Raw genomic sequence first — 25,996 nt, 5'->3', positions numbered from 1 at the left:
GGAAAAGGGTTTGTCTGCCACTTTCAAATCACTAACTACGAGCGGTACCCCCGGCTCACAGCCTCTGAGAGGCACTGCACATTGTACTGCTGGAAATACCTGCTATTTACAACTAAATGTTTAGGAAATATTAATATAACTCTGTTGTACTTGACAATGTTAAGGTGATGCAACGCCCGGTTATACTGCGTTTCTGTCTAAATGTATAGTTTCTAGAGTTATGGCGTCATAATGATGGTATAAAGAGGTGGAATAATTCAGGTAGGACTGTGTAGGACATCACTGAAGGCCTAGGTGTGAAATTCACGGCCCGCCACTGTGCTACAGATACTACAGGTTTATCTTAGTCAATGTTGCCTTTATGTGATGTCGGCAAACGTCTTACCTAAGAGCAGTAGGAATGTATCAGTTAATACAGATGTAACCCAAAATGAAGTAGGCCTGTAGTTGTTACTCTTTTGTAACTCCAATAGGTCTTACATTGGAGCGTAGAAGTCAGGTAATGCAATGCAACGGTGTGCAATGAAAATCAGCAATATTTGATTCTACCTATAAATTACAAATTCTAATTTCACTGATATAGCGCACTTTTATTTAGATTGTACACGGTTTTAAAATGCTTTTGACCACACATGTTTATGCTAGTGATGCATTTTATTTCGTTTCCATTGAAGACTACAACGAAAATGACATTTGAAAGAAAGACCTCTGATGCAAAATCCATTCGGTTGTCATACCTTTTTAATAGCTTTGCAACAAGGACCCTAAATGCATCAGCATGTTTACTGACCGTCCATTGGTCCATCCTGCTCTAACTCTGGTCCAATCACAGTCCAGAGGGGGAGAAGCATGCGCCCCACCTTGTTTCGATCACGTGACGCGAGCTTACGAAGATGGTGGAAGTTTCTTCTTCCTTGAAGTGAATCCCCGACTGAATCCTAAATACCGAGGACTGGGAGTTCACTGCAGCGTTACAAGTTTGCTTTTACAGCCTCCCTTCGGATCCGGGTAAGGTACTTCAAACTAACACTCAAAGTGGTATTTGTTATTTTCATAGCCGTTGGACTTTGGGGTTTCCAGCCAGCCATGATGACACGAGCTAGTAGGCTAGCAGCTAGCCAGTCTGTGATGGCAGCAGGCTGTCATAGCTGGTGACCAGCTGACATTCAACATGTACTTAGCAACTCCTGAGAGCACACCGCCACAGTAAATATACACAATGTTCAGCGTCAGTGCAGTCTGTCAGCTAACCAGGACATACTGTTCGTCACTGTACGGCTAACCGAGTTAGCGTTAGCTCCTTATCCATTTCTAGTTGGATTAAATTATGTAATCTTTGTCAACATTTGTTAGTTTAGGATAGCAAAAAGGAATTGTGCGTTAGAGGGATACTGATTACAAATCGTTGTCAATAATCAACGCATCTACTGGGTACTAGTACAGATGAAATGAAAGGGATTGGGGTTGTTTTCCCCTATCTACGTGTTCTCATAGGGAGAAAACAGTCCGTCTAACTCCATTTCAGCTAATATCTGGTAGATTGATGTTTTCGCGCTCCTCGGTAAAATGACATGCTTACACTAAATAAGAGACTTTAATAAACTATTAGGAGCCACACCCCAATACGACATATAGTACATGCTATACATCAAGATGCTAAACGGTGACTAAAACGAGATTAACATTTTAAACTCTTTTTTTTAAATTTCACATTACCATAATACAAACCAAGTATACACATAGAGCAATATAAAAAAAACAGCCAGGGGTATATCATACTAGACAAAATACTATAAAACATACACATATGTCTATGCCTTTTTGTCAGTCAAATTAGAAAGTAGCTATTGTTTTGTTAAATTTACATTTATGAATAAATAATTTCACCAACATCATCACATTTATTTTATTTTAAAAATGTCATATTTTCTTGGGTTTTTGAGGAAACTAAACTACACTGATCATAATAATATTTATAAACCCCTTCACAAGAGCTGAGTGAACAAGTCAGAAATATTTAGCTGATATAAGTACCATGGTTGGTTGTCCAGAAAACAACTGTTAAACTTTACAGTTATTTGTCTAACAGCGTCCCCCACAAGCAGCACTTCTCACTGCAGTTGTGTTTCCTTGGATAAATGTAGTTATGTGGCAGAAATAAATGAGCAAATAAGGAAAGAGACAATAGTTTTATTGTCAGTTATTAGGCGCCAGCAACTTGGCAAGGTTGGTTTGTGTCCTTGTCTGACACTGTTGTTCTTTGCAGGCAGTCTCAAATGTTTAGTCATGTCTGGTGACGAACAGGGAGGCTGGCTGCTGTTTTCCTGTTATGGGAAATGTTTTGACTATTAATAATCCATCACAAAATATCATCTCTCCTGAATGAAATAAATCATGTTGGATCTGAGACCTAGTTTGTGATCTAATCAGGTTTTCAGTAATTCATGAAATACAGGGTATGCTGTTGTGGTGACAAAGAACAAAAACATACCCAGGATTTACCTTGATTTGAAAAAAACAAAAATGACCATCTTTTACCGTTCTAAGTATGGACGTTGAATGATATCGAATAGAAGCGAACTCTTGAGGGCTGTTTCCTTGAAGCGTCACTATAGAGGAACCTGTTTGTCCCTTTTTATCTTACGAAAAAGTTGGCTGTCATAAAGGTATGCTTTGGCAACATGCATCGTTTTGTACGCTTAGTCATAGTGTTAGATTAGATATCCAGTCCAAGGAGCTAGCAGTCTTGAGAAAACAATTTTTAGCCAAGACAAAAAGTACAAAATCACCTGTAAGGGACTCGCCAAATAGTGCTCAAATTCAATTTAATTAATTTATGTCCCACAGAATCACCATACACATTTTACTGTCCTGTGGAGTGATGTTATTTAACTGGTAGAAAACAATCCAAGTCAAAGCAGGCCAATGTAGAGTTTAATATTCAGCTAATACCCTCATCTAAAAAACGCAGTCGCCCTGCTCGCGAGGCTGCAAAGTCAGCGTTTGCCATGAATTATTGACAGAACCTAAAGCAGTAGCCAAAGTGAAAGTTTACCCAGGTGCTCCTCACTTTCTTCTGCTGTACCATGTGGACAAGATAGACTGAGGAACATGCATTATTCAGTGGCGCACGGACCAGGTTCGAGGAGTGATCCCAAGGCCAGTGTATCCCTTTTTTTTCTCCTTTTATCTTTGACTGACACATTTGTCAGTGGTACAGCCTCGCAGGAGTTGCAGAGTTCATATCTGTCTACTGTAACACTGACATTATATTAAAATATATATATATATATATATATATATTTAACTTGGTTGTCATTGTTTCTTGTAATGATATTTCCATTATAGCTACAGTAAATTTTGTGAAAATGTAAACATTAGGTGTTTGTCAGTCCCTTTTTTAAAACTGCCAGTTTACCATAATTGTTTATATACCATCAACAGGCACAATCCATCCCAGAAGAGGCAATGTTAAACATTTCTCCATGAGATTCACCTTCAGTATTGATCAGTGAGGAATAAGTGTAGCAGCCACAAATGTAACTTCTTCTCAGTGTTTAGTAGCTGCACCCAATGATTATTTTCATTATTGATTAATCTGCAGATTGTTTTCTAGATTAGTCATTTGGTCTATAAAATGTCAGGAAATAGTGAAAAGGGTCCATCGTAGTTTCTCAAAGTCCAAAGTGATGTCTTTAAATGTCTTGTTATGTCAGTCCAAAGTCCAAAGATATTCAGTTTAATATGATATAAAACAGAGAAAAGGTGTTTTTCTTTGAAAGGCCAAAAACGGAACTTTTTTGCATGTATAATAACTTTGATGATTAGTCAATTATCAAAACATTTAGTGATTTCAGTTTTTTGACGATCGATTTAGTGTCAATAATCGTTGCAGCTTTAGTGTTTACAAATCATTTGATTACAACACCATAGCAGCTAATTGGTGGTCCTTTTTATAGGCTGTAGAAGACATGGTTTGTGAAAATGGTATTGATATAGATATATAGATGTATTAGATATATATCTATCTATCTATCTATCTATCTATCTATAGATATATAGATATATCTCTATAGATATATCTCTATAGATATATCTCTATAGATATATATACCGCGGTCCGCCTGTTAGTTACCCCTGTGGTATACCAAGATAATGGATGTGTAGAAATTCAAGTTTCAGTACAAAGTAAATATTTGTTGAGAACAGCATGTAGGTATAACATTCATGCATTCAGTTGTTTAAAGTTATGTAGATACCTTTTGTGGCTCTGTTTGCAGTCAGGTGTATTTGGCCCTCGGGCATGGAGCAGGAGCACACGCTGTATTCTGGAGTCGCTTCAGAGGTGGAAGATTCTGACTGGTTTACACAGGCAGCATTTCACAGACTGCAGGCCTGACCATTGTCACCTTTTTAGTGTCTTTTTATTTCCTTCCATGATGGTGCAACGTCTGCGTCTCTGAGGTCACTACATTCATTTGGCAGATGCTTTTGTCCAAAGTGAAGGAAAAGGTGGAAGATGTCCTAAAAATACAATCTTAGTAGTATTCCACCCAACTGAGGGCTACATGAGGTATTATTGTGGCTCGACTTTATTTTATGGCTAAAAACTGGTTCATGTTCCATGCAGCAACAGACGGAAATGATATGACTACAGGCAAAACAAGTGCACATATGGGACGTGCACATTAGGGAAGTTCCAGTCAACATGTTTTTAATGTTAACAACAAGAGATGGTTGCATCGATCATGATTTGCTTTATGCCAGGTGACTGACGGATTGTTATGCAGTCACTAGGGATGCATTTTTTTCTTTAACTTGTTGATAGTTAAAGTTTAATTCTTGCACGTTTTTCATATTGTGGGCTAAATATACTTGATTTTAATGATCTCATCTGTAGCAGCATTGGGAAAGCGATTTGTCACCACCCTAATGATGTGTTATCTGTGCTGCAGGCCTTCAGCCCAGCCCTATGTCATGGCAAGTGGAGTCACCAAGCCGGGCACTTCAAACGGTTACCCTATGAAGGCACAACTACAAATCATCGGTAAGTCTTTGTCACAATGAGCGGAGGTTCAAGTAAAAAACACATTCAACATTAGGCTATTTCTGTCTAAAGATAATGTTAATAAAAGGCCTTTTATATTATTAAATGTAATGTTTAAATATTAAATGTATTAACATAAAACGAGAAAAAGCACAGGTGTACATAACAAAATAAATGATGGCTGAAATCCATTTAGCTGCTTCAGTTTCAGGATCCTGCTATTGTGCATGCTGGCTCACTGGGACACTGTCGGGGCTTACTGGGACACTTAAACAGAAAGGAGCCATCGTTAGTGTTATTAGGAATGCCTGTGCCTTTGCTACGACGACAAGTCAACATGTCTGCTGTGATGAAGGCCTGGTGTGAGAACTTAAACGTTGCCTGTCTTCTTTGCCTTGTGTGTTTTAATGTGTGGGGATGTTTGTCCTTCGCTGTTGCCTCACCAGCTGAATACATTTTGCACTAGTAAAATCCAGATTTCATTGCAGTCATGTTACCCTGTTCTGCTTTTTCATTTCAAAAATGTGTGTACTGTTCCTGAGTTTCTGTATCATCCTTCTTTCTTTCTTTCTTCACCAACACGGCTGACTGTCCGCTGCGCGCTTCCTTCTCCCTGTCTCTCTGTTTCAGTGCTATCAGCAAAACTAAAAGAGAACAAGAAAAACTGGTTTGGTCCCAGTCCTTATGTGGAAGTGACAGTCGACGGCCAGTCTAAGAAAACGGAGAAATGCAACAACACCCACAGCCCCAAATGGAAGCAGCCGCTCACTGTGTGAGTCAAAGTACCAGCCCCATATGACATGTGATCAGAACTTTATTATTCTGTTGCTAACTCAAAGGAGAGATTTAACTCCAGCTAGACTTGTTTAAAATGGTATTTAAAAATGCAAATGCCTGCATGTTTGGGTTTGCCACAGAGTGAATTCTAATATTTGATTGTTCTCAGAAAACATCTTGGAGACAATTGACTCAACTTTGATGAACATTTTACCCTAGTTAGTATTCACCCTAATGTGTTAAATGTTACCAGTCCATGCGGCTCAAAAACATTCCTAAAACTGTTATTTACAAAAGCTTATTTTCTCAGGTTTGACTCCTCAAAGACTTTATGTGAGCAGCGTTTGAAAGGAACTACAGCACATTTGTTAAAATCTTGGTATAGCACTTGTTGAATGAGAGAGGGAGCTTAAGGAAAAGTAGCACTTTGTTTTATCTGTAATGGCAGCTTTAAGTTGCTCATCATAAATGTTGTAGCACTTCAGATTAGTTGAGAAGCTTACATAGAACATAGAAAAGCACACAGCACATGGTAATCACTGATCTGTGCTGCTGGCTGAGGTACAGTTCAGCAGAAATGTACAAACGTGTGTGTATAAGTCTGTCTGTGTATAAGTCTGTCGATGGACTTGGTGTAATAAACGTGGTTTGGAGATTGTTAATATTCCACATAGTTTGAATGCAGTGATTATTGAAACCAGTGTAGATATGTAGGGTTGGCATTTTGGAAGAAGCATAGTTTAAAAACGGCTGTTGTCTTTGGCATTGCACATCGTCATTTCCTAAGAAAATCTGTCCAGACCTCGAGGAGTTTCTCCAAAGCATACAAACATAGACTTCCTTATTATTATGTAAAATTGCTGGTGCAACATATGATTTTGATTAAGGTGCGTGTGTGTAATTTGAATGATAGATATGCTATCTCTAAGTGGTTGGCACTTTGAAGGTAAATGCCACACAGTGTTGCGAGAGTATGTCCGGTTCACTTACAGGAATCCTGTTTCTGAACGCATACTGTATATGCAGCACACTCGCACACCACGAGACTTGTTGCAGTCCAACATAGTCACACATCAGATGTCCTCTTAATTTTAGCCTGTCCAGGATCTTCTGGCCTTCTTAATATAGAGTTCACCATGGTGACCTAGTTATTATGTAACAAGTGTTTACTATGGGAAGTAATAGGACCTCGGCCGATCAGGCTACGAAGGATGTACGAACAAACCGCTCTGTAAAAACCTTCAGAATATAGATGGGAATGAAACTGGAAAGTTTTGTGTTTGTAAGGCATGCTACTTTCTGAAATATAATGTTTAAATATCCAGTGAGGCATTATCTAAAGGTAACTTTTTGTTAATTTAGGAGAAATCTACAGACACAAATAACAAAGTTAGTGAAATAAACACCTAAATGTGTATTTTGGATATTTTCTTTCCACTAGTCTGAAAGAAGTGTAATGGAAGCAAAATAGGCCAACCTCTCAAAATTGAACAGTGCATGTCGCCTTAAACTAAATGCTTATGAGTTATGAGCTGTGAAATCAAGCTACCCTTTTTCATGTTTTGTTAATTGTTATTAAGGGAATGGCAGATTACCAGTTTCCTGCTGGAATAGATGGTTCTGCTCGGTGAAAGGCCGCTGAGCTTGAAACTTGAGAATGTTGAAAAGTTGGTGAAGTCCTGATAGTAAGACCCTGGAGGGCTTTCTAAAATCAGATCCTCAGCTGACATCTGTCATCCATAAGTATCGGTGCATTGCACATATCAACTGAATTCTTTGTTTCAACAGGATTGTGACTCCATTCAGCAAACTGGTGTTCCGTGTGTGGAGCCACCAGACCCTGAAGTCAGACGTGGTGCTGGGCATAGCCACGCTGGACGTCAGTGACACACTCAAGTCTAACGAAATGAAAAGTAAGTGAATCGCACGCGCGCATATAATATAGGATTTAAATTACCATTTCGTTACCTTTTTAAAAATATATATATATATATATATATATTTGTTTTATTATTTTACAAAGCATTATGGTCTTTTTATACTGCCATCTACCTGCTTCTTCTTCCATTTATTTCAAACTGGTGTCACAGTTGCCAGAAATGTAAAATGCACACCAGAGGTTTTGGCAGAGCTCTCTCTGGGATGTATCTGTTGTGGTAGATGAAAAATGTAGACATTAAAAAGCTGTATTTTAATGAAACTGTTGCTGTGTTTACATTTTTCAAAGCATACAGATTTGGTCCATCTGACTCTTTCAGAGTAAAGAATAAATCAATGAGGCCCTCTACTACGACCCATTCCAGAAAGAAGCTGCTGTTTTTTGTCATCCCTTTGCCCTGGTAGATTTTGGGGCTGGTTTGTTTCTCATGAAAACTCCATTCCAAATTGTAACGTCTCTCTGTCTGGTCACTTTTTATGCTTGGACCCTGTCCAGCAGTGCTAATGTCGGAGAACTCTGAGTTCAAATCACATGTCAAATAGCTGATTGATGTTCCATGTCGGAGCCGGAAAATACACATTGATCCCCATAACTGTAATTTCGTATGTTTGTTACAAATGAGCCCTTGATTATCCCAGCAAGAACAACATTCAGCCTGAACCGGACCAGCAGATATCATGGTGTTGTCTTCTCATTTATTTACAGAATTTATCATAATTTTGAATTGTAATGTCTGTGTTACAATGAGCAAAGCAAAAGACTACTGGTATTTTACAGTAGTTCTACTGGTATGGTACAGCGTCTCTCCTAACGAGGAGTCCCCAAGTTGTCAGAATGGGACGTTTACAGGCAACTGGTGGATAACATAGTTATTTTAACAATCTATCCTCAACTGCCACTGTATGCTGCTGCCTTGACTTTTATGAAGTTTGAAGGAGAATGCATCTGGTCACTGATTGGCTCAAGGTATCCCCGCATCATTAATAGTATGCGATATATTTCAGTCGTCATTGTCTTACTTGGAGCATCTTGTATTTTTGTCGTCTCAATATAGTCTCTGAGGTGGTGCAGACCTTAAAGCTGTGTGCAGACAGAGACCAGTCCGATGTGGTGGGAGACCTGTCCGTCTGCCTGGACGGCATGACTGTCGACCCCGAGATGTTCGCCACGGCCGAGGCCAACCATCACAGTAAGTCACAGAGGAGGCTCCAGCTGGACTGAGTTTACATTAGAAATGTTGGTTTAGTTCTCATTTCAACTGCCAGGAAAATATGAAATGAGCACATTGAGCGGCGGTCTCCAACCTATTTTGTGCCACAGACCGGTTTCATGTAAGGCAATATTTTCACAGACCGCCGTTCAAAGTGTGGGGGGATAAATATGACAAAATAAAATGATACGACCGGCATAAAAACAAATATAAAGTGCATAAAAAACTCACCATTACGCTGAATTAGTGGGAGCCCTGAGCTTGTGTCTCTTGTGCCAAAAGAGGAACCTGTGCTATATTTTTAACTGCCGCCTCTCCTAGAAGTTCACGGCAAATGTCCTGAGCGGCGGCAGGATCAATTCTTCACCAATAGTAAAAGGTTTCTTCGCCTTCGCGATACTGTTAGTCACGAAGTATGGCGCTCTCAGTGCACTCGCATTTGTTGATATGGTGGCCATCAGTAATTGCCTCTGTCTTTCTGGTTCATGTTTTTTTTTTTTCTTTCAAAAAACTCCAAAGGCTTGTCTTTTAATGCCGGGTGCTTGGTCTCCATGTGCCAAAGCAGTTTTGAAGGCTTCTTTGCCTCGTTTGCGAGCCTGTCGCCACATATTATGCAGAGCGGCGCATGAGAACCACCTGTAGTGATAAACCCGTATTTTAAGTAGGACTCCTGATATTGTCTTTTTAAATGCAGCTTTCTTTTTCTATGAAGTCGTAAGCTCTTCTTCTTCTGTCTCCTTATTTGGTCCAAAAAAACTCTTTACAGACGCTTGTTTTCCACTCAGTTTTGCTAGCTTGTGGGCTTAAGTAAAGTATCACGTGACTGAGACAAGCATCTTGACCTATGGTCTTGACACGTGTCACAGACGCACTTATCCGGTCATTTTTCAAGATAAAACCTCTTTCAGACTGATAATCAGTCTAATTTTTTTTATTCATTCTTTCTGTGCGGCCCGGTACCAAATGACCCAGGTAGGTATGACCGGTGGTTGGGGACCACTCCCTTAGAGAACAAAAATGTCCCCTTCCAATTTTAAAGCCAGGGCACTAGATTGACAGCCAAGTATAATTGAATGCAGCGTCAGAGTGTCTGTATTTTGGCTACACACTAGGCATATATGCATATCACAGACAAAATGATCAAACACTTAAAAAGTCAAAATTGTCCCTAGTGAGGCACCAGGGTTAAACATTTGTTATTTTGTTTGTTTGGTTTTGTTATGTGTGATCAGGAACTCTTATTTCTGCTTAAATGCCCCTTTTTGTGATATTGGCCTATATACATTTTTAAAATGTGATTCATGTTGTGTGTATTTACTCCAGGTACATCAAATGGGGAATCCCAACCCAATGGGGATCATGCCATAAGGTGCAGTAGCTATTCCCATCTTCAGTTGAGTTTCTCTAGTGTCACATTTCTAGTTTCTGCTTTATTCATCTCTGTCGACCCTTTCTCCTCACAGGGGGAGTCGAGACAGCTCCCCAGCTGTGAGTGTGGACGGTGTCGAGCACAGGTCTTCTCCCAGTGGCCGGAGGTCAGTGAACAGCACAGGGTCTCCCTCAGTGTCATCAGGGAGCTCGAGGCCTCTACGACCGCCCAGGCCCTCCAGACCACCTCCTCCAACCCCACGCAGACCCGCCTCTTCACCAGGTCAGACATTTACTGAGGGAAGGTCCCCTTCTGATCTGTTCTGCTCAAGACACTTTTCAACTAAGAAGGGGAGAGAAACAAAGGTCAAGGGCTCTTCTTCCCACACTGACTGTGTACTCTGTCACAATCTAATCACTGTCAAATGTTTACCCTCCGGCTAAACTAGAGTTAAACCAACACTCAAACACAGGGGACAACATTCTGTATGACTACTTTACTTTGATATGAGCCATATTCACACGAGGCAAAACTGAGGAATTGCACAACTAATAATTAGGCTGAAATGTGTCAATGAAGGGAAACATTGGGTCTTTCATTACAGTTACTCATGTTCCTTTGCCAATTAAAGCTGCAAAGCCAGCCCGCCTTGATAAACAAATGGTAATTGTGCATGTCTTACTCATGCTTGTTTATATGCAATCGCCGCCCTACTCTGAGGATCTAGGAGTTAACTCTCTGTGATGTCTGATTCTTTCATCAGCATCTTCCAGCAATGGGTCTGCAACAGCTGATGGCAGTGATGGTCAGTCAGGTTCTGATACGCCGGTGCGAACACCGGCCTCAGGACCCTCACCGGCCCCAGAATCGAGCCCATCGGCAGGCTCGGAGAGGAACACCACACCGGCCTCCAGCTCTGGAGCTGCAGCAACCAGACAGCCGACCAGCAGCATCACCCCAGCTGCCACTCCGACGGTCCCCGCTGTCAGTGCAGGGCCGCTGCCCCCTGGGTTAGCTCTCCTTTTGTAATCTTTGCTGATGAATTTAGGGAGGTTTTGGTTTAAAGAATGATCAAAACAGTATTTATTTTTTTGACCCAAACGTCACTTATGCAAGTTTATTGGGCACTAGTAGAATTATAGTGCCAACAACTGATTATATGTTTGCTGCATTGTATAATGAATTGAGACAAAGAAACAGAACAAAGTTGGGAGTGCAAGCTACAGAAACACAAACTTAATCTATAGAAAGTTCAAGAAGAAAGACAATTGATTAATCACTCAGAGGAGGGTTAGTGTGCGCAAAGAAATTGGGTCATCTTTGAGTAAAAAAAAAAGTAAAGTGTCTCAACATCTGGGATAACATTTCCACCTCGCCAACAAAAAACCCAGCACTGAGGCAAAGTTAGGTGAGCGTTTCATTAATTCTGAAGCCACGTGCGGATAAAGAGGATGTGTGATTGTGAGGATTTTGGTATTACTGGTTGGTTTGGTTTAGATATCAAACCTTCACTGAAATCCAAAGGAAGATATGTAAAAACATACACACACCATCTAAAGGAGCTGACGCAAGTGACACATGTGAGGGAAGAGAAATGTTTTCAGACATAGCATCATTATTAATAAGAAAGGGTGACATGTTCCCTTTTTTGTGTGTAGAAAGAAACACAGTTGTGTCTGAACTCGTTTCGTTATCATCACCATCTTTTTCTTGTTGTCTCTTTGGTTTCATTCAGACTGTAATTCCTTAAATGCCTGTTTTGAGCTGTTATAGTGTCGTCATTGTGAAAACATCATGACCTTCACTGGCTATTTGCGGCTTTTGTAGTAGGATGACTCGTGCTCTAAATGCTGTTTTTCAAAGCATACATAACCTTAATGGCCGGGACTGCACCATTACCTAATGTCCTCACTGTCATTGACATGTTTAATCTAGGTGGGAGCAGAGGGTGGATCAGAACGGCAGGTTGTATTTTGTCGATCACGTGGAAAAGAGAACTGCGTGGGAACGCCCTGAACCACTGCCCCCTGGGTAAAAAAAGTCCTTCACTTTTTGATCTTTCTTTATAAGATCTCACTTTTGTTTGAACTTTATTGAATTGTATTCATAGGATAGGATCTATTTCTAAATGTGGCTCTCGTCATTTTAATCCCTAACGGTCCATTTCACCATCACCTTTGCACATGTGTCAGTGTTGTGGTTGTCTGCTAGAAGCTGTCATTAACTGACTATCATGTTTTAAGCCCAGTTTTTACTAAACACTTTTAGATCTTTGTCTTTTTAACTAAATATTTTAACTACCGTAATTTTCGGACTATAAGACGCACCTGAATATAAGCCGCAGAAGCTAAATTGACTGATGTGTACATATATAAGCCGCACTGGACTATAAGCCGCAGGTTTTTTAATATTTAATTACCATATGTAAGGGTTCGTGCACAGAGGGGATTCATTAATCCTCATCTTCGTCTTCTTCCTGCGTACTAAAACCACCAAAGTCCTCATCTTCAATGTCGGAAAGGAACAGGCTCAGGGTGGCTTCGTCAGCCACTCTCCTCTCTCTTTCGATGTCGCTCTCAAAACCAACGAACTCCTCTTCGTCACTGTCGGAATCGAACAGCCTCTGAAAGGCCTCAGCTGTGGCGGCGTCCTCCTCTTTATCACGCAGCATTCCAGCCTTTCGGAACCCGTTGCAGATGCTTCGTTGTGCCCCCAGGAATCACAAACTCACAACTCACAAACTGTCTGTCTCTCGTAATGTCCGTCTGTCTCTCGTACCACTCGCGGTTCCACTTTTACTTTTGCGCGCTCTTTTCCGGCATGCGGTAACCGGTAATGCGGTGACTGTAACCTGTAAAATCCATAGATTTAGGAATTCCCCTAGTGGCAGTTAGCTGTAAAAATCCATAGATTAGCCGCACCGTTATATAAGCCGCAGGGTCGAAAAATGGGGAAAAAGTCGCGGCTTATAGTCCGGAAATTACGGTAGATGACGAAGTATCGCAGTCACTGAACGTCTGGAACATGACAGTTCAAATGACATATTCTGTGTTTAATTACAATAGCTGCTTTCCACTGTTCCTGTATCCTCCAATGTGGACATTTTCTCACGCACATCATCCAACAAGCAGTTTTGTTAGCCACACATCATGTGTTTTCTGAGTTTGGAGAATTTACACTTTTGCCAAGGATACCCATGATGCATTTTGGTGAGACACAATGAATGCAAACATGATGGTTTTATTTGCAAGACATTGCTACAGGGTACCTTACATTTAAAATATAATTACTCGGGCAGTTTGTCGATGTGCTTTAATGCCGTTTGTCCTGTTAAGTCAGTCTCTTCAAATCTTGCATAGGAATGAGGTACAAACCCTGCCGACCACGTTCACTTCAAAAGTCCCATCACTAAGGCCTCTGTTTTTGTCTTTCTTTGATCTTCAGCTGAGCCGTCTCATGTGTAACTTGCTGAGAGCAGCATGCAGCCAGATCCTCTGCCCTGTTCATCGCCCACATTGATCATTTACTTTATTCTTTAGCTGTGACGCATTTACTTATCAAGCTTTTTCCACTTCCCTAGATTGAACCGGTGGGGTGTCTACCATAGCACCATATTGCTTATAGTTAGTTAGTTGTAAACAAAATGTAGATTTTTAAACTCCAGTAACAATTTATATTTAAATTAAATGGTTTGCATATTTCATAATGACTTTGAGATTCTTTTTTTGTTTCCTTTCTTCAACCTTCTTCTCTTGTTTCATTTGTGTTCAGCTGGGAGCGTCGCGTCGACCAGATGGGGCGGGTCTACTTTGTCGATCACATGACGCGAACCACCACGTGGCAGCGCCCTACGATGGAGACGGTGCGTAACTACGAGCAGTGGCAGCACCAGCGCAGCCAGCTACAGGGCGCCATGCAGCAGTTCAACCAGAGGTTCATATTCGGGGTGAGAACTTCCTCTTTGTCATGTTATATGCTGCGTGGTGATGTGGCCGTTAATAAACTGAACTATGGAGACTATAATTGCAAACAGCCTTCTGGTTGTCCTGTGATGAAACCGAAGCGTGTCACCTCCATGAGTTTACAAGAATGAGCGTTTGAAAAGCTTTAGCTTAAATGAGTTTTGCAAGCGCGAGATCTTCGCTTAATTCTGATACTTTAATTATTGTTTATTTTATTTCTGTTTGTTTGTTTGTGACCTACTGTTAATGACAAACACTGCTGAAAGTCAAACAACCAACTGGCTTAAAGATGTTACTTTTGGTTCATGCTGATATTTGTCTTTAAATCTGACTTCTCCTTCATGATATGATTCTATAACCGGAGTAACTCCTTTCATTTGTTTAGTGCATCAAATCTAAAAACACTAGTTGTCTTTTAAGGTGCTTTTTGATTCATACAAATTCTTCTTCTCCTCTGCTGTATAGCTACAAGAGCAGGTCTCAGCCACTCAGAATAAGGAGTTTGATCCTCTCGGGCCTCTGCCACATGGATGGGGTAAGATCTGTGTTCATTTAAATACACAGGTTAGGACAGTAAACAGTCACCATTTATTTTACAACTGAGACATAAATGAACTTATTCCAATGTACTAATGTGTTTCAAAGTACTTGTAGATAAGTATCTTTCAACAATAAGTCCCAACACTCAACGGATTCCCTTTTAGACAAAGTGGCCACTTCACCCAACAAACAAACTATAAAACAATCTTTTCTCCGCCAACAATTCTGCAGATTTGCTGCATTTATTGCTTGATTAGTGGACTGATCGGTTTATTACGTATTATTATGTAATTATCCTCCTCTGGGACCTTTTGTCTGTTGCGGGTCCCTGATCTGCGTCAGGCTTGCCAGCATTCCAGGTGTTTTTCTTTTGAGCTGGCTTCTTGTTTTACAGCCATGTCGATGTACAATATTCATAACAAAATACAACACAGAAGAATGTACCTTGTTTTACAAATAAGTAGTTTGTGTCACGTCTCACTTTAAAATACAACAGGAGACGTTTTTATACAAAACGGGGATGATTTTGTATGGAGACTGGAATACATGGATTAAGGCTACTACAGCCGGCCTGGGCCTCCACCGTCTCACAGATTGAGTTAAAGGACTTTTAAAGGTGTAATGCAACGTTTCCGCATCTGTAAATCTGTAATGGTAATCAAGGTAACAGTGCGTTTGATTTTGTCCATCAGAAGCTGTCATACAATGACTTTTAATCCAGTTTTAGGCCGTGTTTCTACGATACACTTTTTAGATCCCAGTCGTTTTAAACTATCTGTTTTAACCGGATTAACCTTCACGATGAACCAAACTGCTTTACTCAGTGTTTTTACGGGTTTTACTTTCTGGGTCTGTTTGTTTTGGAGGAAGAGACCTGTGCTGATGATCAATGAAAGAATCCTAACCAGGAAACAATTGCCATGGTCCCACACTACTTCACAACGCCACCAAACTCTCGTCTTTTGTTGTTTTAAAAGGATTTTTCTTTTTAAAGGAAGTTTTAGATTTGACTAAATTGCTTCTAGTATAGTTAATAGTAGTTTTGTTGTTTTTTTTGTTACTGTGTCTTTTCAGAGAAGAGAACAGACTCGACTGGCAGAGTTTATTTTGTACATCACCCTACGCGGGCAACACAGTGGGAGGACCCACGCACACAGGGGTTAGTTTGCATATTAGATAGTAAAGTGCATTGAACACCATACTTGCATATGACGTCAATTTCTTTCAGATTCTCTTAATACAATCTATCACTAAAGGTTGAGCTTGTCTCTTTTTTGTAGTTTGCTGAATGACAAGCCACTTCCTGAGGGCTGGGAGATGAGGTTTACTGTAGATGGCATTCCGTACTTCGTCGACCACAACAGGAGAACGACCACCTACATCGACCCTCGCACTGGAAAATCCTCACTGTATGTCCTGTGCCATTTTGTTCTTCCTCAAAAACTTGAGACACAGTTTTCCTTTTGTTACTTAAAGAGGTATCAAGTAATCTGATTTTTGCACATAGAAAAAAAAACCTCCAACCTCTATTGCATGTAATATGTTGTTATAATGTTGGCTCTCGGTTAATTGCCTGACATTGCAAGACCAGATCGCAAATACGTTCATTTACGATTTCCCAGTCGCGTTATCAGCGGGCGTAGACCAAAATGCCTCTGAATGCAATTGAATAGACCTATAATCAGATGGAGCAATGAAACGCTGTGCTCCATCTTTTTGCCGTTGGTATATTAAGCATTTTCAGACCCTATTGATAGTGCGGCAAACACATCTTTCTTCTCAAGAAAAGCTTTAAGTGCAGTTGATCGTTCTTCTTTTAGCTAAAAGATACTGTCCAGTACGTTGAATACTGAGGCGTGAGCGCCTTAAACAGAAAGTTCCACATCAGCTGCAGCCAGCTCTGTTACTTTCCAAAATGCCTCGATGGCGCGTCTCTTTGCGGTCTTCGTCTCAATAGATGGATAAACGAAAGTGATTGGTCCGTGCGATCTCATGTTGCTGGAAAGCCTCCCTTAGTGAGGGGGGACCAGATGCATCTGCCAGAGCAAATAAAACATGAGCTCACAGATTGGTCTGGTTTCCAGACAACTAGATTAAGCCTTAAGGCATCAAACCTTTTTAACAAAAGACTTGTGTTTCCTGTTTTCCAAAGACATTCTGAGAAATGAGGAAATCGCTAGCAGGTCAAAGCGGTTAAAGAAGGTTTGGAGGAAGAAAACATTTTAATAACAGTGTCATGAAATAACTTCATGGATGGAATGTTATTTTTTTAGGTGATAAAATAAATAGTTAAACATGTAAACTAGTAGCTCCTTCTTGGATACATTAGTCAGAAGCGACATTCTGGCTTTTCATTCTCTCAGATGTAACACCTCAGTTGAGTCATAACAACTTGTGAGCATAATAAGACTTGTGAGTAATTACTTTGATTTGCTTCCAGTGGTGGATAAACCAGTTTGGTGCATGGGGATGACGACGTGACAATATGACAGGAGTGGTTACACACTGGCCAATTAACCTTTACCAAACGTACACCCTCACAAAGTGTTGTGTACTAAAATACTTTTTCCGTAATCTGGCTGACAAAACAACCGAACCGGACCAAAAACATAACCTCCTTTTGGGGGAGATAAATAGCAATTAATATTAGCTTCGGATCAAACCTTTTTTTTTCATTAAAAGCAAGGTAAAATAACATTTAATATACTTTAAGCTATTAAAACATATTAAGAGTCTCTGTGCTTCTTTCCCTTCACAGTGAAAACGGACCTCAGATCACCTACGTTCGAGACTTCAAAGCCAAAGTACAGTACTTCAGATTCTGGTGCCAGGTAAGAGTTGTAACTGCACAGTGTGACAGGATTACTGGTTAGTTCTCATCAGGAAAAGTGCTCTAAGCATCAGTAGACTTCTACCATCTACGCCTTTTTTTAGAAGGAGCTATTTTGAGCTGTTGGATATTGTATGGAAGGTCATTTTGAGTCTTGACATTGGTGGCACACAATTGGCCAATCCAGTCCCATTATGATGCCTAAACAATGTGCGGTAACTGTATGTGTTGTCGTGTCACAGCTGAAAGCACGTTTGACCACTAAATGCTTCTGACGGTTTCCTTTTTCTCCAGCAACTGTCAATGCCTCAACACATCAAGATCAGCGTAACCAGAAAAACTCTGTTTGAAGACTCCTTCCAGCAGGTAAAGTGGCCCGCCCCAGTCGCAGAGTTCACTGAGCTCCAGGAAGTTTTGCTTTTACACTCAGACCATTGGCTTGTTTGGTATTTAGAAGATGTGCCTCACCTGCTCTACCTCGAGCTAAAGTCTTGGTTGTTCCACTTTTGTAGTGGAATAAAAACTCTGTGTGTCATAACCTCCTAAAAATGCAATGATGCAAATACAAAGGGACAGTTTATCCCACAATATAAACTACACATTATTCTCTTACCTGTAGTTCTATTTATCAATCTAGATAGTTTTGGTGTGAGCTGCCGAGTGTTAGATATTGGTCGTAGAGGTGGAACCAGACGCCGCCAAAAAAATACATTTGAAAAACTCAACATCAATGTCCAGAAATCATGACCCGGTTAGTCAAGATAATCCTCAGACCTTGTTGTGAGCATATGTTGTTGTTGTTTCATATAGGAACTATTCTCTAGTTCCATTATATTGGGAGGAAGGCAGAGCTCTCTACGGCCGATATCTCTCACACTTGCTGATAAAGCTTTTTTAAACTACAACAATGTTTAAGCAATTGAGAAAAACTGTAATATGCTACGGTTGTGTAATACCGTGACTACACCACCAATACATTGTCTCTATTTTAGATAATGAGCTTCAACGCTCAAGATCTGCGAAGGAGACTGTGGATCATCTTCCCTGGAGAAGAAGGCCTCGACTATGGCGGCGTCGCCAGGTAAGTTGGAAAATGGCTGAGCATAAATAATTGTGAATTTGTGCTCACAGATGGTGAATAAAATTTTTATGGCGTTTCATAAATGTTATGTTTATTGTAGTCCTCTCTAATTATTTGGATGTTTTGTAAGTTATTGTGTAACCTGTATTGCTGTTATTTTGAGTCTGAATTCATTGGCAATATTTCTTTTTACCACAATATCTCCAGCAGAAGTCTCCTTTAAATATCATTTTTTTCTTGAATTTTGTAACATGATCTCTCCCTTGCGTTCCTTTTGTGGGCTCAGAAGAGGCTGGCTATATCTTTGTTGTATAAATTCTTGACTTCTGTCTTTATATTATTATTTCACCCTGTTTATGTAAATCTACACTAAATGGAAGGCTCCCTACTCTTTAATATGTGAGCTAGCTGTGAGCTGTGTGGTACTGTCCTTCTCTCATGTCTGTGCTCTCCTCTCTTCCAGGGAGTGGTTCTTCCTGTTGTCCCATGAAGTTCTGAACCCCATGTACTGCCTGTTTGAATATGCCGGTAAAGATAACTACTGTCTCCAGATCAACCCCGCCTCCTACATCAACCCTGACCACCTCAAGTATTTCAAGTTCATAGGACGCTTCATTGCCATGGTCAGTCACGTTTTAATGCCTTTGTTTTAGAGTTTATAGAGTTTTGTACTGTTCAGAGTACAACATGTAAGCGGTGTGTGTTTCTGTCCCTCAGGCTCTTTTCCATGGCAAGTTCATCGACACTGGTTTCTCACTGCCATTTTACAAGCGCATCCTGAACAAGCCCTTGGCCCTCAAAGACCTGGAGTCAATAGACCCGGAGTTCTACAACTCACTCATGTGGATCAAGTGAGTACACAGAGCCATGTGGAGAAAGTAAAGTAAAACATTTTACCGCAGACTAGTTTTAGCATCTAGCTGAATGTGGATGATTTAGTTTGGTGACGTCTCACAACGGCTCAGAAGGTCCATTAGTGACGCAATGCATGAATAATTACAGAGGAAGAGGACGGAACTCACCAGAAATAGAGACAGCCTTTTGCTTATGTCAGAAGAGACTGCTATATCACACAGCAAAGGCCATTTAATAAATGTGAGGTCATCTGGTAATTAACCCGTGAAGGGACGATGATGAATCATCGCATTGTTTATTTGCTTTACTGAGTCATTGTCGGTCGGTCCAATCTGAACTCAAAGGTGGTTAAAGTATCAGCTTCAGTCAAAGTCTTGATAGTTTGGTTTCAAGGTTAGAGATGTACTTTAATTTGAATATATCATGTAAATGACTAGAGTCTTTAAACTTTTATTTTATTGCAACTGCATTTACAGTAACCTTGAAAGTGTTTGAAAAGCGCTTGAATTTTACTACGAGTTGTAATCACTACTATAGCAGATCCCGTTACAGTATGTAGCCATGCTGTGAGGAGGATGTTGTGTGATTGGATGAGGTACAGTGTTGTAGCAGCTGAGTGTCCGTGCTGCTCTTTAGGGATAACAACATCGAGGAGTGCGGGCTGGAGATGTTCTTCTCCGTCGACAAAGAGATCCTGGGGGAAATCTCCACCCATGAGCTGAAACCAGAAGGAGGAGACCTCCAGGTCACCGAGGAGAACAAGGAGGAGTACATCAGGTGGGTCATTGATCGCTCGGCCTTATTACTTCACTACATGATGCTTCACATAGTAGAATAAAAGTCAGCTTGGATTCACTTCAGGCCTATTAGCAGTGGTTTTGACTTTGAGGAGGTGGAGTGTTATATGTGTGTGTTCGCCTCTGTCTCCCCCCGCAGGCTGGTAGCAGAGTGGAGGATGTCCAGAGGAGTGGAAGAGCAGACTCAGGCTTTCTTTGAAGGCTTCAACGAGGTTCTCCCTCAGCAGTACCTGCAGTACTTTGATGCTAAAGAGCTGGAGGTACGGATGAACCTGAAACTCTTTTTATTGTGCTATGGGATGAGAGTCTGACATCTGGAATGCACATAGTGAGCTGTACATTTAATTAGTGTAGAAAGACAAGCTGATTTCATGGTAATCTTTTCTAGATAAACAAACTGAATCTTTTAATATTAATAACATGAGTCCTGTTACAGGTGATGCTGTGTGGTATGCAGGAGATCGACCTCGCAGACTGGCAAAGAAGCACCATCTACAGACACTATGCTCGAAGCAGCAAACAGATCATCTGGTTCTGGCAGGTCAGCAGTCACCTATTAAGTTCTTTACCACATAAACTCCAACGTCCTGCCACGGCTTTTTTTCATGCCGTATAAATGTGTTATTTTCGCCTATTCTAAAAATGGTGTATTTGAATATTGGGTTTCCTTAACCGTCTGGGAATTGCATAAATATGGAAAGTTTGTGGATTCAATTAGTCCAAATATTGTCATGTGTGGTGATGTTAGACCCCATAGTAGCCATTTCACTGTAGTGAGACCATTTTTTTGAAAGTTGTCCCTGCTGGATAAAATGAGCTGCTGTGAGCTCGAGGATACAGCCACAAGCTACAGACTGGGGGCATGTTATGGCTTTTATAGATATATTGACAATACGAGGTTTCTGAGCAGTTTCCAGAACAGAAGTGCTCGCCATCCAATTACCGAAAAATACAATTCTTGCAGAAATCTCCAAAGTTTGAGACCAAACTTGATTTGCTATCAATTCAAGTTTTTAATGCCAAATCACAGCATGCTGTTTATATTATGCATAATTAATGTGATCGCATCATTCTTCTGGTGACATTTCAGTGTTTTAACCAGCATGCCACTTTGTCCTGCAGTTTATAAAGGAGATGGACAATGAGAAGAGGATGAGGCTGCTGCAGTTTGTCACTGGTACCTGTCGCCTGCCTGTGGGAGGCTTCGCCGACCTCATGGGTAATAACATCAATATATAACCATTTATTTCCATATGCGGGTGAAATATGCATCTCGTGTCTGGATCACACTCCGGGTACTTATTACTTTGTTTTGTTTTTTTACATCCGTTTCTAACTGAGATTGTGAAGCTAGATATCGGGGGGGGGGGGGGGGGGATCTAATCGTGTTTGTTCCAGTTTCTTGTGTGTTAAATGAACCATGATCACTCACTCCTTCTCTTCACTTTACAGGGAGCAATGGTCCCCAGAAGTTCTGTATTGAGAAGGTGGGAAAAGAAAACTGGCTTCCCAGAAGTCACACGTGGTGAGTTCATGCAAGCTACGCTAGAACCTGCAGCAGATCGACTCGGTGTGGATAAAACTCCTAAAGTTTCCGTTACTTACCGTGGCACTGCAATTATTAGCCCGGGCTTTTATTTGCTTCAATCTCTGAACTCAACCGGCTATCAAAATGTTTATTCAAACCAGTGAATTAGGCTATCAAATAACATATCAATTAGTAATCATTAATTGGATGTAGCACTCATTTATACCTACACACCTCTTGATCCTCTTAAAACCCTGTTTGGCATACCGAAAAGGAAAAGGGTTAAAAACTTGGAAATGTGGGGAACACTTTTATTTTGTTGCCAGCAAGGTAATGAAAACAAGCATACCCAACAACACAGTGCAGCAAGAAGAGAAAATATTGTTTACATCAGTTAAGATGGCACATATTTGGACTTTATGACGGGTTCTTTTTCTAAATCTGAATGAATTATACTTTGGTTCTCATATTTTCTGTTAAATTAACTGACTGATTAAATTGTGGAGAACTGATCTAACAAGGTGTAGCAGGTCCATATTAACCCGCCATCTAATTGAGAACTGCGTTTATTTGTCAAAACGTGTAGCCACACCCGGCGAGTGAACGGGACTTGCCGCTTCATTGGGACTCTGCTTTTAATGAAGTTTTTACGGTAACTAAGCTTTAGTCCTGTTTGTAGCAGTTGATCAAAGGAATCGGTATTGTTGCCTGCTTTTAGTTTGGTTTGTTTGCCTGGTTAGTTGTTTTAAGTGGCGTCAGCTGCAAGAAAAGACCTCATAGCACTATGATTCATGGGTATAAGGAGAAGTCTTTTATGATGCTCATTCATCGCCTCCCTTGGATAAGCACCAAGGGGAGAATGAGAATACAGTGTATTGAAGTATAGTTCTTATTTTACTTTCCCAGCTTCAACAGACTGGACTTGCCACCCTACAAGAGCTACGAGCAAATGAAGGAGAAGCTGATGTTTGCCATCGAGGAGACCGAAGGCTTCGGACAGGAGTGAGAGGAACCATCAGGAGTTTGAATAGTGGGTGCAGGAGTCTGAAGGAATAAAAGACCACCAGTGTTCAAATCAGGGAGCCCCTTCAGAAAAAGCGGGTGTTTCATGTGTTTCTGCTCATGCATGCACGCACACGCCTGTATGCTACTTCTATGGGTGTGAGACCATTTTCTGCATGTTGTTGCTAAGGAGCTTGGATTTCCGCCTCCCACCACCATGCTCGCAGCAGGCCTCTCAATGCTTGATTGGTACGTGACCATTTTTGTATTCTTTTAAACCAAAACACTGAAGCTGCTCCCATCTCTCAGAATGTGCGGCAAATTATGCATGGAATCCTGAATACATACCCTCCATGACATCTGCAGGATTTTCCCTCCCCACAGTGTGATCATGTAATGGCAGGGAACAGGGAGGCCTCTGGTCAAGGGTCACGGGCTCTAACAGTAGAGTCTCGTCACGTCGTCTTTGTCCCTGTTTTCTTCTTGAGTTGCTCTCCAACAAAGCACCTGGTAAAAGTCAAAGTGTTTATTTTAAGGCGAGATTGAGAGGGTGTGCTTTTTCTATAACAGGATTTAAGGCACAATGAGTAGGATCTGTCGGTAGCGGTTTGTAAACGCAACATTCAAAGTTGCCCCGGCTTAACGAGGGTGACGGTGCTCTCGCCAGCAGGTGAGAGCCGACACCCGTTTAGCATTTTCTGGTCGCTACGTTTTTATTGTAGATGTTGACGCCCAGAAATGAATCCAGCAAACTGAGAAGAAAAGATCAAATCCAGGTCTGTGGTGCAGCCTCTGCAGAAACAAACACCACCACACTCTTCTAGGAGATCATAAGTTAAATATTTTTGTACGAGTCTATACATTTAGGAAAATCCTACTCATTGTGTCTTTTTTAGGTTTCACCAAAAAAAGCAAACTTTGTTGCTCTAAGATTGTTTGTTGCGTCCGCTTTTATCCTAATGATGATGAATGATGATTTTATATCATCATATCCTCAAATCTCTCACACCTTCACCTGCATCTCTGCTTATGGATCTTTCTTTAACGTGTGACAATATAAGATGATAGCTATGCCGTAGTGAATTTATAAAGTGCCCCAAATTAATGCTTAAATAACAGACAATCTTGGTGACGCAAATGGATTTTTGCGACATATAAGTAACGAGAGAAAGATTTAGTGTTCCTGTATTATAGTATTTGATCTGTGATTCACTTAATGATTGTGAAAAGTGTTGAAGCCTCCATTATTTACAGTGGTGGGAAATGTGGAAGACTTGAACAGAGCTTAGTCTGACCCTAGTTTTATAGGGCCCGAGTTTGAATTCTGTGATGGGGAATAGGACATTTTGATTAGAGTATTCTGGGAGTGTTTTATAATTTATTCATTTTAATGTCAGCTTTTGAGACATTTTACATCTTCCTTGCTTTTATTTTGGGGTGGTTTCAAAACAAGACAATGAAGAAATCCATTGGGGATCAAGTACTTTAAGATGTGTATTCAGTACTCAAGATGTACTTGAATTACTGTCGGAACTTTAAATTAAAACACGAGTGAAAAACACCAAATGCAAGTCAAACCAAATCTTTTTTTTTTTTTTTTTGTTTAGGTAACATCTTTAGTAACATTTTGAATGCATACCTTGCAAAACTCCAAAGTAAATTGCATGAAAGCTCCTCATACACATGTAGCATTTGAAGGAGAGTGATAGTTAATACCTTATTTTAATTCTTGTTGCCCCACAGCCAACCACGAAATGAATGGGAAAAATAAATAACATTATTCGTAATTTAAAAAAATCACTGTCAAAAAGATGCAGTGCAGTATTTAAAACTTAAAGGATGATTTTAATCTGAGTATTTTCACTTCATAACAGTCAAAGTTCCTCCGATATCGTTTTGTTTTACAGACAAAGATACTGCTTCAGAATTCCCAAGAAAATAAATTTTTAGCAGATTACCGTTCCTTAATTACAGAAGTGTGTGTGTGTGTGTGTGTGTGCACAAAGAAACCTCCAGATGCTTCACCAGTGTGGAATCCAAAGTTGAGAGTGTAAAGAAACAGTCTTTCTGGAGACGCTCGTTTGGTTTGGTTGATGTCACACATCATCTGATCAGTCACAAAGTTAAAGAATATGTTTTATCAAACTTCTCTTAAAAAAAAAATAAAAAAATAAAAAAACAGGTTGCTTATTTTTTAATTACTCGCTGAAAAGACCGGTGTGGTTACTGAGGAATGTTGGATTCAGGTGTTATTGGTCTGACTAAGCAAAGCACTTTAAAAAAGATATATATATATCCCTCCACTTTCTTATCTTCAGCATGTGGGACATCCAGTCCTGGTTGTTAGTAACTCCAGGCTCTTTGTTTCCACATGCGTGCTGAGAAGGTGTTGGTCATGAGCCCGCAGCCTTATTTCCACCCTCAGGCATCAGGTACCCTTTTCAGCAACATGATGCCGGCAGAGATGATTGACCATGTGGACTTTATGTTCATACTCTGGACTATGGCTCTGCTCAGATCCTGCTGTGGAGAAGTAACCAGACCAAGAGGAGCTTGATTAGTTCATTTTTAGAAGAAAGTGCACCAGAGTGGAAAAGCTGTGAGACTTGAGCTGATGGCCTGTTTCCACGGCTCACTGTGACTTCAGCTGGGATAGCAACTACTGAGTCAAAGTCCGTGTAATATAATGAATGTATCACGATGAAAAGTTGCCTCAGATTGTTCCCCTAGTGCAGAGTGAGGTTTTGTTCTTGTTCTCCATCGCATTTTAAAATCCCAGGGACATAGCAGATAAGTAAATATGTGAATATCGTAATTCACCGCTTTTTTTTTTTTTTCTTTTTCTCCTGAATCCTCCATGTACAACTAAACCACTGTCACTCTCCTGTATATGAAAACAAGTTGTAAATGGTGTCAATAACAAATTTTCTTTTGTAAAAGAAAGGTTTTAATAAGAGGTTTATGGTAACACTATATTTTCTTTTCCCTGTTTAATTGCCGATGTACATGAAAAATGTGTAATATAGAAATTGTCACCTTAATAAATTAAATCAAAAAAA

The 25,996-nt window shown here is 40.4% G+C and overlaps 1 protein-coding gene across 4 annotated transcripts; it reads left to right on the top strand.

Annotated features, from left to right (window-relative positions):
* The first annotated feature begins 852 nt into the window (after window positions 1-852).
* Window positions 853-25,996, top strand: itchb (itchy E3 ubiquitin protein ligase b). 4 transcript variants are annotated; one of them, XM_029435638.1, is made up of 25 exons: window positions 853-1,013; window positions 4,281-4,573; window positions 4,956-5,047; window positions 5,678-5,819; window positions 7,613-7,737; window positions 8,818-8,952; window positions 10,297-10,342; window positions 10,437-10,624; window positions 11,106-11,352; window positions 12,278-12,373; window positions 14,114-14,288; window positions 14,770-14,839; window positions 15,919-16,003; window positions 16,125-16,253; window positions 17,603-17,675; window positions 17,969-18,040; window positions 18,667-18,755; window positions 19,219-19,378; window positions 19,473-19,606; window positions 20,247-20,387; window positions 20,547-20,667; window positions 20,844-20,948; window positions 21,530-21,626; window positions 21,860-21,932; window positions 22,842-25,996. In XM_029435638.1, the coding sequence occupies exons 2-25, from the start codon at window positions 4,569-4,571 to the stop codon at window positions 22,939-22,941; spliced, it is 2,700 nt and encodes an 899-aa protein (XP_029291498.1). In that variant the 5' UTR covers window positions 853-1,013; window positions 4,281-4,568; the 3' UTR covers window positions 22,942-25,996. The 4 variants fall into 4 exon arrangements, with proteins under 4 accessions (XP_029291498.1, XP_029291499.1, XP_029291500.1 ...); XM_029435639.1 differs by lacking the exon at window positions 4,281-4,573 and having other exon boundaries at window positions 853-1,008; XM_029435640.1 differs by lacking the exon at window positions 4,281-4,573.

The sequence above is a fragment of the Cottoperca gobio genome, chromosome 7 (assembly GCF_900634415.1).
Source record: "Cottoperca gobio chromosome 7, fCotGob3.1, whole genome shotgun sequence".
NCBI classification, from domain to species: Eukaryota; Metazoa; Chordata; class Actinopteri; order Perciformes; family Bovichtidae; genus Cottoperca; species Cottoperca gobio.
Note: the sequence above shows the minus strand (reverse complement) of the source record. Positions and strands in the feature narration are given on the sequence as shown.